The sequence below is a fragment of the Lithobates pipiens genome, unplaced genomic scaffold (genome assembly GCF_037356315.1).
Source record: "Lithobates pipiens isolate NorthernLeopardFrog02 unplaced genomic scaffold, aLitPip1_a1.2 Scaffold_22, whole genome shotgun sequence".
Taxonomy (NCBI): Eukaryota; Metazoa; Chordata; class Amphibia; order Anura; family Ranidae; genus Lithobates; species Lithobates pipiens.
Window position 1 is genome coordinate 103084301 of NW_027507784.1, and position 15328 is coordinate 103099628.

Consider the following 15328-nt stretch of genomic DNA (forward strand, 5'->3'; position numbering starts at 1 on the left):
AAAAAAAATGTTTAGCCTTTAGTTCTACTACTTCCGGACCACCTACCGTGAATATATGTTGGTACTTTGACGATAAATACCATTGTTATGGCAGCAGATATCTGTCATAACCCCGGTATATTTCACCACAGCCAGCAATCCTCTTTCACATAAAAGTGGTCTCAGCGGCGGATGCACTGTGAGATCATTTTTATGGGTGGTGGGAGAGGTGGCACCCCTCCCGCAGTGTCCCGGTACTCTCTGCAGCTTACCGGAGCCGTTGGAAGAGCCGGAGATGATCTGATCCCGGGTACAGATGGGCAGGAAGTTGAGTGAGGACAAGATGGCCCCCACTTGACTCTGTGCCCTTGGATCACTGGAGCGATGTGAAACATCACTTCTGCCCTCCGGCATTAACCACTTCTGGACCGCCCGCCGTTGTTATACATCAGTACTTTGAGATTAAATACCATTGTTATGGAAGCAGATAGATGCCCAAACCCTGGTGTCTTCTGAAACGGTCCACTTTATGATAAAAGTGGTCTCAGCGGCAGATGCTCAGCAAGATCACTTTTATTAGTGGCGGGAGAGGTGCCCACCCACCTCCCGCCCAGATCTGGTCATCTCCACCGCTTACGGAGCTGTCAGTAGCGGCAGAGACGATCTGATCCTTTCCATTCAGTGGCACTAAGTCCAGTGAGGGAATGATGGCGCCCACTCGACTCAATGCCATTGGATGACAGAAGCAATGTCACTTCCGCCCAATGGCCTTAAAGGGACTTTTTTTATAGGAAAAACATTTTGTTTTTTTTTATTGCATTTAAAAGTAAATGTGAGATCTGAGGTCTTCTGAAACCATTTTTTTAAGGAACAGTGTAAAAATATAAAATAAAATAAATAAGAAAAAAAAAACATTTAAAGCGTCCTGTCACTCCGAGCTCGTGTGCATATTCAAGTCGCACCCACATATGTAAATGGTGTTCAAACCACAAATATGAGGTATCGGTGCTGTTGTTAGAGGGAGTGCAATAATTCTAGCACAAGATCTCCTCTGTATCTCAAAACTTGTAATTTGTAGAAATTTTTAAACTTCACCTATGGAGATTTGCAAAAAGTGAGAAGTGCAAAAGTTTGAACATTATCTTTCACACCATAGAAAAAAACAGGGCTAACCTTACTGTTCTATTATCTTTAAAAATAACAAAAAACTGTTTTTTCCCCAAAAAAATTGCGTTTGTAAGACCTGCACAAATACGGTATAACATAAAGTATTGCAAAGATCTCCATTTTCTTCTCTAAGCTGTAATTTTTCTAGAAAAAAAAATGATTTTAACTTGTAAACAATAAGTGTGAAAATAAGGCTCGGTCCGAAAGTGGTAAAAGAGTAACTCCAACCAAACTTGTGTCATTTTGGATTGAGATGAAATAGAGATTGGAGCGTCTGCCAGGTTTTTATTGCACCTGTTTCCCCATTAGGGAGATTTCCTCTACTTCGTGCCAGGACTAGAACTAATGTGAAATTTCTCCCACTGAGGGTACAGGAAGAAAGGGAAACAGAAATTAAAACCTGACAAAAACTGTAGCTCTCTCCCACTCTATTCAAAACAAAAAATAACATTTTTGCTGGAGTTAGACTTGAATAATAATAATAATAATAATAATAATAATAATGTTATGGAAGTATTTTTTTATTTTATTTTACTTTCTATTTAATGATGTTACATTGGAAATAAAGATTAATAGCCTACAATTATAAAAAAAAAATACACATTTATATAAAAATTAATTCACCATAGAAATACAAACCCTGAGGCCTCATGCACACTGGCCTTTACAGGCATTTGCCCCCTTTTTTTTTCCTCAGCATGTAAAAGCATCTTTACGTTAGCCTTTGTGTCCATGGGCATTTACAGGCGAATTAGAAGAGAAGTGTTTACAAGCTGAAAGAAAATCACAATCACCAGTGCATTTAGGAGAGGAACTTTTGCGCAGAAAAATGCTGAACAGGCATTTGCATGTTTGCATGTTAATGCTTTCTAATGGCGCTTTTTTTAAACAGCTTTTCTCCTACCAGAGGAGCTGAGCAAATGCTCGGTGTGCATGAGATCTTAAAATTATTTAAACAAACTTATACAAAAAAGCAGCGCGAATAGCAAAGATGAGGTTCACTAACCTTTTTTGTTACCAAAGTAAAACTTTTTTTTAAACTGAAATCTGATTGGCTAAAATTAGTTACTGCTTTTTGCACATTATTATCATTCTACCTACATTGAGGAAAACAGCAGTAATATATTAATAATATTTTGACATACAGGCTAATCTTTACTTACTCCCCTGCTGTAAGGCCTTACCTCGTGGAACTTAATGATATTGATAACCCATGCGCACAGACCTGCAGCTGCAGAGGATTTTGTACGCACAAACTCTGGGTTAAACTCAGGATCCCTCAAGTAATCATCTTTTATAGCCTTGACTGTTACATCGGGTATATGTTCTTTGTCAAAATTGACCAAATTCTGTAGGAATTCATCCACCTATAAAGAAGCATGTACTGTATATTAATTTATAAACCTACTGGTCTTTCTTATCCAAATATTCATAGACATATTTTTTATTTTATTTTTGAAAAATCAGTTTATTGGTTTTCATAACACAAAATACAGAACAACATACCTTGGTTATGAAAGGTATAAGGGGTGGCCCCTGCAAGGGACACATTGTCTGGCATTCAGGTATAAAAAACAGAATAGATAGATTCCATGCTATCAATGAATACAAAATGCTGGCTCCTGAGGTGATAGTTCAGCACAGGTCTTGAATGTACATATTGAAACAAGACATCATATTTTCATCAGTATACGACTTGCATTTGGCAAGGTGTATCCTAAATGCCGGGTTTAATTTAGTGTGTGTCAGCAGCTGTGGCGTGGTCTGCCAGCCATGAGGACCAGACCTTGTCGTATTTTTGAGGGCAGCCTCTATTAGCATATATATCCTTATACAGGGGTAAGCTATTGTTGACTAGCTGTTTCCAAAGGGAAAGAGGAGGGGGAGTAGATTTGCGCCAGCTGATGGCTTTGCGGACATAGAATAAGAGTAACCTAACTAGAGTGCATCCCGCTACTGTGTGCAAGCCCAGCATGCAAATTGACATAGAGGGTTGGAACAGTATAGTGGTTACCTGGGTTATAAAAGTTAATATCTCTTTCCAGTACCCGACAATGGCTGGGCAAGTCCAGACGATATGGGCAAAATCTCCAGGAGTCCCCCCATAATGCCAGCACCCGGGGGGGGGGGGGGTTGGGATTCATTTTGTATAGTCTGTGTGGGATAAAATATGCACGGTGGACCATCTTGAACTGGATCAATCGATCTCTTAATGAGACAAGGGAGCTAAAAGGGAAGTCCCAGATGTCATCCCAATCATCGTTGTCAAAGTCTGGGATGTCGTGCAACCATTGATTTCTCAGTTTCTCTAGAGTAGGAAGAGAGGTCATTATCAAATGAGAGTATAGCTGAGAGATGGGCTTCTTTGCGCAGTCCGATCTGAGGAGGTCCTCTAATGCAGATTGGACCATCTGGGGGGGGGGGGGGTTTGGAGAAATGGGGGCTGAAGGTGTGGGAGAATTGGAGGTAGCAAAAAAGGGACCGCGGAACGTTAAAATCAGAAATCAATTTTGAGAGCGGGACCAGGGATTGGTTGGAGATTACCTGGGCCATTGTCTTTATATTAAATTTAGTCCAGGCGTGGGATTCAGGCAATTTATAGATATGATCGAGGGTGTTGTTTAACCATAGGGGGGCACTGAGATAGGTTGCATGTTTAGGGTATTGTTCAATTTTTACAGTGTAGTGCGCATGGAGGGTGTCAATGGATAAGGGACCTGGAGACCGCGGAATATTAAGAATTTCAGTGCTTCCAGGGATTTCACCACTGCCTCCTCAACCAGGGTAGCAGGGTTGGTTATGTCTGGATTGAGCCACCAAGCAGTGGTGACCAACTGGGTGGCCAAAAAATATTTATAAAAATCTGGACACGCCCCCCTGGGAGGTCGAACACACTAGCATGGACCAGCTATAGCGGGGGGACTGGGGTCTCCATATAAAAGAGGCAAGGAGGCGATGCAGGTGGATGAAAAAGGATTTAGGGACCCATTGCGGGGAGCTGCGAAATAAGTAGGTGAATTAAGGTAGGATTTTAATTTTAATCAAATTTATATGTCCTATTAGTGATAGGGGTAGTGACTCCCACACCTTCAGCTTTAGCTGAACCTCTTGGAACACCGGGGATAAATTTAGAGATATGAAATCTGAAGCTTGCCTAGAGACCACCACCCCAATGTATCTGAAACTCTCAACCCACTGCAGGGGGACATCAGGAGGAGCATTGGTGTGGGCTAAGGGGTCTATAGGGAACAGAAGGGACTTTGCCCAGTTGACTTTGAGGCCTGTCATAGGAGAGAATGAGTTAAGGATCTGTAAGGCCCCCCTGAGAGATGATTCCACATCGTTAAGGAAAAGTAGGAGGTCATCCATGTATGGGGCAACCCTCTCCTCCAGCCATCCAATACGCAGTCCCTTGATGTGTAGGGAGGTGTGAAGGGCCTCCGCAATTGGTTCCTTTGCAATGGCATATAGTGCTGGAGAGAGAAAGCAACCCTGCCACGTGCTTCTAGACAGAGGAAAGGACTGTGACAGCCCCCCCCAGTTTGATGGCCGACGTGGGGTTTTTGTACTTCCAAAGCCATTTGATGAATATTAAGGGGAACCCCATTCTATGGAGGACCTCCCAAAGAAAAGGCCATTCCACAGTATCGAAGGCCTTTTCTATGTCCAGGGAGGCGACCACCCTGGAACCCTCATTTAGATGTTGTACATGCATGTTGGTAAATAATTGTCTCAGATTTACATCGGTTGCTCTATTGGCCATGAAACCAGTTTTGTCAGTTTCGATAACAGTTGTTAGGAGGGGCTGTACTGTCATGGCTAGTAGTTTGGTGAGGATTTTGAAATCTACTTTGAGTAGGGCAATAGGCCTGTATGAGGCACAGGAAGTGGGGTCTTTAGGGGCTTTTTGGATTCGAATTACGTGGGCATGACTCATGGAGGCTGGGAGGGCACCATCATTTAGACACTGGGAGTAAAGCTGGGCCAGTTTAGGGGCAAGCAGATCCTCATGGGTCTTGTAGAACTCCATGTGAAGGCCATCTGGGCCCTGAGATTTGGCATAGGGAAGGACCCGATCGCCTTCAGAACCTCCTCCGGGGTAATCGGTCCCACCAAGGTCTCCCTCATCTGAGAGCCAGCCAAGTGCCAATAGGTCCAGCCAGGGCGCAAAGTCCCGGGCCTGGAAATCCAAAGGCAGCACAGAGGTGTAGAGGGAGCCATAATATTGGGCGAAAGGTGTCCAGTATGTCTGGTAAGGAAGAGATGAATTCTTCCGAAGGGGACACTATGCTAGGTATCATGGTCATCAAATAAAACAGAAGTATCATATAAAACAGAAGTTTCAAGTATCATATAAAACAGAAGTTTATTACACAATCGTATATTAAATAAAAAGACTTAAGTCATCAAAGACAAAATAATTCATTTATTCTTTTGTCTTTGACTTAAGTCTTTTTATTGAATATATACGATTGTGTAATAAACTTCTGTTTTATATAATACAGGCATTGTTTTTGGTCACTTTAAAAGTCCCACCCATCAAGGGGGTTTTGTGTTTTTCCTACAATTTCTGGGATGTGGTGACCTCAAACATTTGATCCTGCAGGTCCTGGAATCTTTTTTTTTCACGGTCAGGGGCTGGTCATGCTGCGCCAACATTGCCAAGAGGCAACCGTTACGGTTCCCCTGTTCAAAAAATCTCTGTCTGTTCCGGTAAAGGTCTAGTCTGGTAACTTCGCTGAGGGAGTCAAAATGAGTGTCAGTGGGGTCAGTAGCATATGTCTCTGTCTGGGTTTTCACAGTGTCTTGCAGGGCAGTCTTAGTAGAGGCTTGTTCTCTGTGGATCCTGGCAATAGAGGAAATGTACTGCTCTCTGGTAAAAGCCTTGAAGGCATCCCAAGTAACTTCTGGGGAAGAGGACCCTGCATTGAGGTCCCACTACTCTGCAAGGCAAGGTGAGTCCCTAAATGCCAAAGGGCAGAAATTCAGGAAGAGGGAGGGCGAATGTTAATGAGTAAGGAACGGTGATCTGAGAGCCCACTGGATAAGTATGTGGCATCTAAAACATCCGACATCATGGTCGGGTTTGCGAAGGGCAGGTCAATACGAGAGGATGTTTTGTATGTGGTGGAGAAAGAGGAGTAGGCTCTGACTGTAGGATGTTTGCATCTCCAGACCTCGGTTACTCCCAATGCCTGGGCCCAGGTGAGCAGATCCATAGAAAATTGTTTTGGGGGGACAAATCTATCCAGGTCTCGAGTCAGAATAGCATTAAAATCGCCCATAAGTAAAAGCCTTGCAGGTCAGTATGGAGTGATTCTCTCCAGAATGGTATATAAAATAAATGATGAAAAGGGAGGGGGGATGTATATATTTATGACAATATAACGAGTGCCCCAAATAGTGAATGCCATAATCACATATTTGCCCTGGGGGTCAGTGTAAACCTATTCCACCACACATGGCAAAGATTTGTTGATGAATACAGATACCCCCCTGGCATAAGAGCCCTGGCTTTTTTAGTGCAAGGAGTTTGCTGCCCATGAGGTGCATTTCTTGTAGCGATACCATATGGAGGAGTGTAGTTTGAGGTATTTTAAATTTAGAATTGAGCTCCCGGACATTCCAGGATGGTATGTTAAAATTGCGAATATCACATGCAGCCATCGTATACTTGTAAAGAGATGAGTGGGGAGGAGCGCATTTGGCCTAGGAGTACATCTCAGGAGCAGCATGGCCCCAGAGAGCCTGTAGCAGATAGAATCACAGCCAATGGAAAACCAAACAAGCAAAAAAACATGTATATGTACACATAGTATAAACTGTACCTGTGGTGACAACAAGGTGCCGTCCCTAAACTTGGGGGTGAACAGACCAAAATTGTAAAACTTAAACTATAACTGGCAATAGTTCAGTGCTATGTTCTAGAACTAGCGGAAGTCCTCCAGTTGGGAAAACCAAAGTAACAAGGTAAGTTGTTCCAGATTTCTTGAAGGTGGAATAGGAGGTTGCTTTCTAGCAGCAACTGGATCCAGATAAAGGGGTGGGGGTGGGAGAAAAAACACACCAACAAAAATATGATCTTTGGGGGGGGGGGGGGGGTGATATATCCAGCATAACATGGATAACGGCATCCACAACATGGATAACAGCATAACGCCGATAGTCTAGGAGGCGAGGCGGCAGTGTGAAAAAGGATTCCTCGGTCTCCATCGTAATTGGAATACACAGGGGAAATATGTAGAGTACTTAGCTGGTATCATGGAGCTAGATGAACGTTCGGCCATATTGTGCAACATTCAGGTGAATTTCAGCAGGTGTCCAGCCATTCTGATGCAGCCTTAGGGTTTTCAAAGAAGCGTGTATGGTCGCCATCAGTTATTCTTATCCTGCAGGGGTAAAGGAGGCTGAAGCGGATGCCCTCTTCTCTGAGCGTCTTGCGCACTTCTGTTAAGGATTTGCGCACTGCTGTATTTCTTGGGAATAGTCCAGGAAGTATAGTAGCTTGGTATCCTCATACTTGATATCAGGCTTGGCCCAGGCAGCAGCCAGGAAACGATAATTGAGGAACCACAGCAGGGAAGTGCGTGGTGGGTCCCCAGGCCTAGGAGGGGTCGGTTGGCGGCAGGTTGGTTAGGCCAAACAGGTCAGTCAGGAGCCTTATAGTGAATTCAGTGCACCTAGTGCCTTCCGCCCGCTCTGATAGGCCCAGGATGCGGATGTTGTTCCGCCGTAGGTAGTTCTCGGCGTCTATGGCCCTTTCTTGTAATGCCCGTATAAGCAAGTATAAGCATGCCACCCGGGAAACTAGTATTCTCAAAAGAAGAGTTCAACAAAGGCAGCCTCCATTATTCTATCATGACAGATTCCCTTTAACTACATCTAGTTTTCTTCAAAAATCCAAGTGTACTTTAGCTTGGAATGTTGCGATGTATGCAGATGTTCGAGCACATGCATACATTAACATATGGAGTCTAAATTCTTTTGCCTTTCTTAACTTATCTTTGATTTTAGGCTTCAGTAAACATGACCCTTAATAATAAGTGGCATAACATGTACAGTAGCCAAGAACACTGAACAGAGCAGATGTAGCAAATTGGCCTTAAAAATGATAGGTAAATAGCAAGTGAAATGGCCTGACCTTTATAACAGGTGCTCTCTCCACATAACACAGTGTGCCACTTCATGTATGGAGATAATTGTGGCATTAGGTAAGGGTGAAGAGGCATTTCCATCTCGTGTTCTTTTTACCATTATTACTTCAGGAAATGCTGAGCTGATTATCTGCTGCTCATCCACTCGCAATGTGACAAGTGACAGCAGCAGAAGTTAGTGGAAAAGTAAGTAGCGTATAGGATAAAGGTCTACTTAAAGTGGGCCACTGGCCTTTTCTAGCAACTAAAATAGATTTGCAAACAGATTTTTGTGTGAAAAAATTAGTTGGATCAGTTTAGTAATCTCAGCAAAAAAAAAGCGAAAACTGTTTTTTTTACTCATTTAGTGCCAACATATTGAGCAGCATTTTCACCAAACCGTTTACATTGGTCCCTGCCCCTTAAGGAGTTCAGAAAGTTGCCATCACAATCATCTAAGCTCCTACCACAAACTGGAATTGTTGAGAAACCAATTATTACCTATTTAGAATCAAACATGTCTAAAGGAATAACTGTTGGCATAGCAATCAACTAGACTGTCCCTTTCATCCTCCATCACTGCAGATAGTTGCTACAGGCAACTAAATCAGTCTCCTTCAGACTCCTTGATCATGAAGCCAAGTACCCTTACCTTGCTCATTAATACTTTTGCAGTTTTCCAACTTCTGTCTTTGGGTATTTTACCATTAGGAGATAAAAGCACAAGAACGGCAGCAGCCACATTGGTGACAGGGGCTGGTGGATTTGGAAATGTTCTCAGCTCTGTAAGATTTAGCTGGATAAGGAAAGACAACAAATTTAGAACATATTTGTTACAGCAAAATAAAGACAATAATCATATTCAGGGGTGTGGAGGTACCCGATTCAGAGTGTTCAGAGCTGCATTGGCTGCCTGTAGAGCCGGTTCTGCTTTGGCCAGGTCATCTGCAGATTCTTGCTGCTGCTTGGTTATATCAGTTTGCAGAGCAGCCACCTAGAGAATGGTACACAAAAAGACATACAATACACACTTAAAGGGGAACTCAAATGAGCACTGGTTGCATCTAAACAGATCACATGACAAAAATGCATGCAAGCTTATAATTTTTTTTGTGAAAAAGTGAAAGGAGTTCATATATAACCCACAACCTAAGAGGAAAATGAAAGAAAACAATAGCTTTATTTTCCATAATTCATTCAGCAGCAATTGGTAGAGACAAAGTGGTAGAACAAGGCTGGCAAATAAAGTGGTGGCATATTGCCTCCGTTGACCCTTTCTGTTTTTTTTTATTTATTTTAAACTGCAATAAAAAATTATATAACAGATAACTAGTCATATAAAGGGTGGGGATTGTATGAAAGGACATCTTTATTCACATGTGTCCAGATCAGCATATCTCCGGTAAAAAGGACAATGGATTATTCTCTAAACATGCAGATATATAAATGCTAACACTGTAATCGCCCACCTATGAAGATTGGATGAGCAGTACTGACAGTCAGCTGATGACTTCATGCCCAAAAACCATGTTTAAAAACAATAGAACAGTTTTCTCATGATAGATCTGCTGTGAAATCATACTAAAAATGAGCCCACTCTCCAGGGGCTCCTGCACACAACACCCTGAGGGCAGCAAATTAGCAAAATGTTTTAAATATTCTGACACATCTTCTCCGTTACAGATCATCTTAGGAGGGATAAATTGCTAGATGAAGCCACCAAAATATTCAACATGCCTCAAGTCAAGATATTAGCACACAGCATACTGAATGTCAATTTCAATTCTTTTCAATCCTCTTCTGAAATGTGTCAGTTTAATTTAAAAATAAAACACTATAAACTTTAGAAAATATCCATTATGTTACCCAGACATGAAGCAAAGCTTATATGGGGCATTTCTGTCCATCACCCACACTCAAAATGCCAAACCGTATTTGTCTTGATTATTGCCCTATAATTGCAATGGTAAAGGGGAATGATTTTAACAGTTTGATAAATTCTAAAATCTTAAATAATAAAGAATCCTGGAATTTGGACAGAATGTGGAATGTTTAGAACCTCTGGTAGGTTTTTATTAATGTGTGTCTTCCCTGATTTCCTGTCACTCCCTGTTGTTACTGTGACTAGAAGTTTGGAAAATATCTCCAGTGAGGACACTCTGTCAGGTTTGCTCTCTGAGGTCCTATCCAGGGCCTGATTAACATAGGGGATATTGGAGCTGCAGCTCAAGGACCCTTAACTCAAGATAGGCCCATTTGGCCAAAAAAAATAAAAAATAAAAAAACGACTGACTTCGAGGGGCGGGGCTCCTATCATCTATGGTTCCAGAGATATGGGGCTCCTTGCGCAGTCTGTCAGAAGCTACATACAGAGCGGCCAGTTTAAATATAAGCCCACACTCTGTTTGCAGCAGATTGAGAGGATCAGTCTGAAGCCGCGTACACACGGGCGGACTGTCTGGCCAACTAAGTCCGTCAGACAATCCGACGGATAGTCCGTCCTACTTTTGAATGAACGGACTTGACCACACACGATGAACAGACAGTCCGCTGAAAGCTTGCGCGATGACGTGTACAGCACGTACGACGGGACTAGAAATACGACGTCCAATACACTGCAATGCAACCTTCGGCCGTGTAAATCCTTTCTGAGCATGCGCCATACGTAGTCCGTCCAACTTGCCTACTCACGAGCGGACTGTCCGCTGAAACCAAAGTTGGACGGACAATATTACGGAAATTCCGAAATACTTAGTCCGCCAGACTGTCCGCTGAAAAAGTCAGCTGAAGCCCACACACGAGTGGACTGTCCGCTGAAATGTGTTTCAGCGGACTAAGTTGGACAGACAGTCCGCCCGTGTGTACGCGGCCTGAGTGTGTATTGTAGTTTATTGCTACAATATGAGCCACACACCAGCTCTGTGATATAATTTGGTTTACTTTGTTTTACTGTTGCAAGGGCTTGGGCACATGGCTTTTGTATAAGCTTTTAAAAAATCCAATAAAAAAGAAGTTTCAAATAAAACCCGTGGCTGAAGGAAAGAAAATGTCATAATGTGTGGCCTGTCTTAAGCCGAGTATACACGGGCCGAATGTTGGGAGACAATGACTGGTGAAGGAAAAAAACAGCCCATGTGTACGTGTGTATGTCGGACATGCGGCCGGCTTCTGTCAGATGTGCATGCTGGAGAACCAACATCCGACCGACACCCGATCAGTGCTCTCAGCCAATGGCAGAGAGCGCTGATCGGAGTTTTGTGGCGGGTGGCATCACCCTGTCAGAACACAACATCTTAGCGGGGGAGATCGCTAAACTAACCTTGCATGGTTAGTACAGTGGCTCTGACCGGAGCTGACAATAGTGTGTATGCAGCTTTAGCAATGAGAATGCTTACTTAGCTTAGTGAATGCGATGAAGCAGCAAAGTCTTCAGTCATCCAATCATGTGTAGGAAAAAATCCTATCCTATCATTGAGACAAGAAGTGAGGAGTAATCTTCCCCATGGGGTCACAGAGGGTGGGAAATGCTGACAGAATTCATAACTCTTCCTCAAAACTGAAAAATGTCTGAATATACAGTATATCAATAAAATACCTCCAAGTGTCAACAAGGATTAAACATAGAAAAAAAAGTAATTCTAACCAAACCAGGTTTTAGTTTTGTGCGAATATTAAAGTAGATGCACTTTGCTTGTCGTCAGTGCCTAGGACAAGGAGAAGGTGATGCCAGTAGCAAGATCTGGCTAATGTTGACAGCACAAAAGCATCTAAAAGAACAGTTTTTATAATTTTTTTAAAAATAGGCGTTTTTATGCGTTTGAAACTTTATTTTTTTAGAAAAAAGTGACATGAAATATTTGTGATCTTTGTTTAACCCTAAGGCCCCTTTCACACTGGGTTTTCAGGCTCTACAGCGCTAAAAATATCGCCTGTGTAGTGCCTGAAAAAACCGGCCTCTTTCACTCCAGTGTGAAAACTGAAGGGCTTTCACACTGGAGCGGTGCGCTGGCAGGACGGTGAAAAAAGTCCTGCTAGCCGCATCTTTGGAGCGGTGAAGGAGCGGTGTATTCCCAGCTCTTAAACCGCACCTACCCATTGAAATCAATGTGGCAGCTTTGTGGGCAGTTTTAACCTTTTTTCAGCTGCTAGCGGGGGTTAAAACCGCCCCGCTAGCAGCCGCATACCGCCACTAAAACGATGGTAAATCGCAGCCGCTTTACTGCCGATGCCCGCACCGCCCCAGTGTGAAAGGGGCCTTACATCACAAATTTTAATATGGTAAAACAGCAGGAAAAGATTGCCTTAATGATATAATTGATGTGGGAAGACCACAGTGCATATTCTCTCACAATTTTGATATCCTACAAGCCTTTTGCCTTTCATTGATGTGGTAAGATATTCATAGAACAAGCTCACTTTCACTAGGATTCTGGCTAGGGATCAGGATCAGAGTAGAGAAGCAGAAGTTATACAGGATGCCAAAAAGCTAAAGCAGAAAGCTGATTTGCTTAACTCATCGTCTCACTGTGCAGCATTCAAAAGATGTGTAAATCATATCACTGGCTGAACAGAATTAAATCTTTCAAAAGATAAAAGTAAATGCATATGGATTTTACCTAGGTAATTCACTGTCGGTCTGGAGTTTCACGGTAATTTTTATTTATTTTTTACCAGATCTAACACTAGGTATACACAGAGTTTTTTTCATTTAACCAGTGGGTTGAGCGAGAAAAAAAATTCACAGAATCTTCTCTGCTGTGTTGTTGAATTCTGACAGCGGGGCCCGCCCCTCCATCAGAATACACTGATCCAATTCTGGTTTTCCAGTAGGACTGTTAAACAGAAGCCGGTCTAAGTACTGAGGAGTACACAAGTACTGAAATTTGTCCAGTTTCTGCAGAACTGGCTAAATGCTTTACTATGTGGAGACCCTAGTTAAATACCTTTTGTTCCTCTGCATCTGCCACAGATTTCTCCTGATTTAGTTTTTCTGTCTGCTGGCCAATCTTGTCGATAAGTGCTTCTGTATCTCTGTTCCTCTGATGAAGTTCTACTTCCTGTATGGCAAGTTTGGACTTCAGATCTTCCACCTGCATCATTACAACAGAGACTTGGTTAATTAAGTTTTAAGACAATATTTTCAATTATAACAAAATTGGTTAGCTTAAAGAATAAACGTTGCCTTGGGCTTCATTGTAAACGTGGGTAATTACATTGTTCCTCTGGAGAATGTGTAATTATCTCTCTGTATTTATCGAAATGCTGGCTTGAAGGCAGTCAAAATGAATTGTTGGCTTCTGATTTGCATATAAAAGGTTTCATTTCTTTCTGTAAAATTCTAAATAAATTCTTTTAGAATGCTGGCAGAGTATAACTGACAGTGTGTGACAATATCAATGTACAACTTATAATTGCTTTCTAAAGTTACCTTGTGTCTATATATTATCCTTTTGAAATCCTTAGAAAGGCACTACGCATATACTTTACTGCACAGTACTACCGCCTGTTAAACACACTACCCTCCTGTTTAGCCATTGCAGTCACTTTATCTTTTGATAGCACTATGTAGTAATTTCATCCTCAGAAGCATTTTAACTACTTGCCTACTTGGCACTTTTATCCCCTTCCTGCCCAGGCGAAAGCTCAAATGGCACTGCCCGCTCCATCTCTCCCTGGGCATGGCACACTGTGATGCCCAGGATCGGCCCTGCTGTGGGTGTGCGCAAAGGGGAGGGTGTCCATACCAACCAGGGGCAGTCTGCCCAGGATGCCACATATTGGAGAGGGTGTCATCCCGGCATGCTAGTCCTCCCCTCTCTTGGTCCTCTTCCTCCAGCGGCTGCTGACACAAAGTCCTGCCTCCTAGACCAGTTCCAGTGATAGGTGGAACACTGATCCAATGCCGACAAATTGAAACAATGTGACCTGTATTATAGGAGCTGGTCTAGGAGGCAGGACCTTGTTACAGTAGCTGCTGGAGGAGGACTGAGGGAGGGAAGGACAGGCGCACCAGGATATTCAAACCCAAGATCAGCAGCACAGCGGGAGATCGCTGCTGTGTGTTATCCATCCAGACACTGATGAGGCTGCATTGCTAGGCACTCGTAAGTCTGCATTGCTGGGCACTGATGAGGCTGAATTAATGGGCACTGATAGGCTGCATTGATGGGCACTGGTAAGGCTGCATTTGATGTGCACTGATGAGGCTGCATTTGCTGGGCACTGGTAAGGCTGCATTGATGGGCACTGGTAAGGCCGCATTGATGGACACAGGTAAGACCACATTGCTGGGCACTGGTGAGGCTGCATTGCTGGGCTCTGGTACTGAGATAGCAAGTAATTGTGCTGCAAGTTTAAAAATGACTTGCTAAGCTCTTGCTAGACTTGCCAAGCTTCACAAGTTTGTTGCACAAGTGCAGCAAGTATGGATTGACTCTAGATCAACTTTCTTTGCAAACATTCTGCAAGTCTGCTGCAAGTTCTGGTTCAGTTATGTTGTGTAATAGTTATCCCACCATAGAGGGTCACTGTGGCAGAATTTTGATCATTGCTCCCTGCTGTAAGGTTTTTCTTTAATAGGTGCTGGGGCATGGTGTTCAAAGAGGTGAGTGTTAAATAGAAAAGGCTCCCCGAAATTGGGGTTTTTAGGCAGCAAAAACAGGAGCAAAAGTCGTAGAACTAATTGGTAATATAAGAACATTTTTATTTATTCAAAATAGAGCAAAAAATATATGTCCTTTATTTATTTATTTTTTTAGTTTTTAATCACTTATCACCACGTCACTTTCACTTTTTCTTCCTTTGTGGCCTTCAATGTATGGTCACTCCGTTTCACCTGTTATCTAGTTGCAGCACTTGGTGTAATTCTGGCTGCATGTTTTTTTTTTTTTTTCACTTAGTCAAGCTTTACGTGCACTCACTCTCACATTATACATGGATGTGCGACATCACTACTTTACTAATACATGATATACTGATATTTGTCTGGGGTGTTAAGGGCTTTTTTGCTCTATTTTGAATAAATACAATTTTTCTTATATTACCAATTA

At 42.6% G+C, this 15328-nt stretch overlaps 1 protein-coding gene across 1 annotated transcript in view; it reads right to left on the bottom strand.

Annotated features, from left to right (window-relative positions):
• The window catches only part of LOC143925685 (dynein axonemal heavy chain 11-like), a 701866-nt gene that overhangs the window by 300504 nt on the left and 386034 nt on the right, over positions 1-15328 (bottom strand). Inside the window, exons 45-48 of the mRNA XM_077450147.1 lie at positions 13223-13369; positions 9160-9273; positions 8932-9075; positions 2331-2513 (exon numbers count right to left, since the gene is read on the bottom strand). Of these exons, the coding sequence (XP_077306273.1) occupies positions 2331-2513; positions 8932-9075; positions 9160-9273; positions 13223-13369 (588 nt within the window). The remainder of the gene's footprint in view (positions 1-2330; positions 2514-8931; positions 9076-9159; positions 9274-13222; positions 13370-15328) is intronic.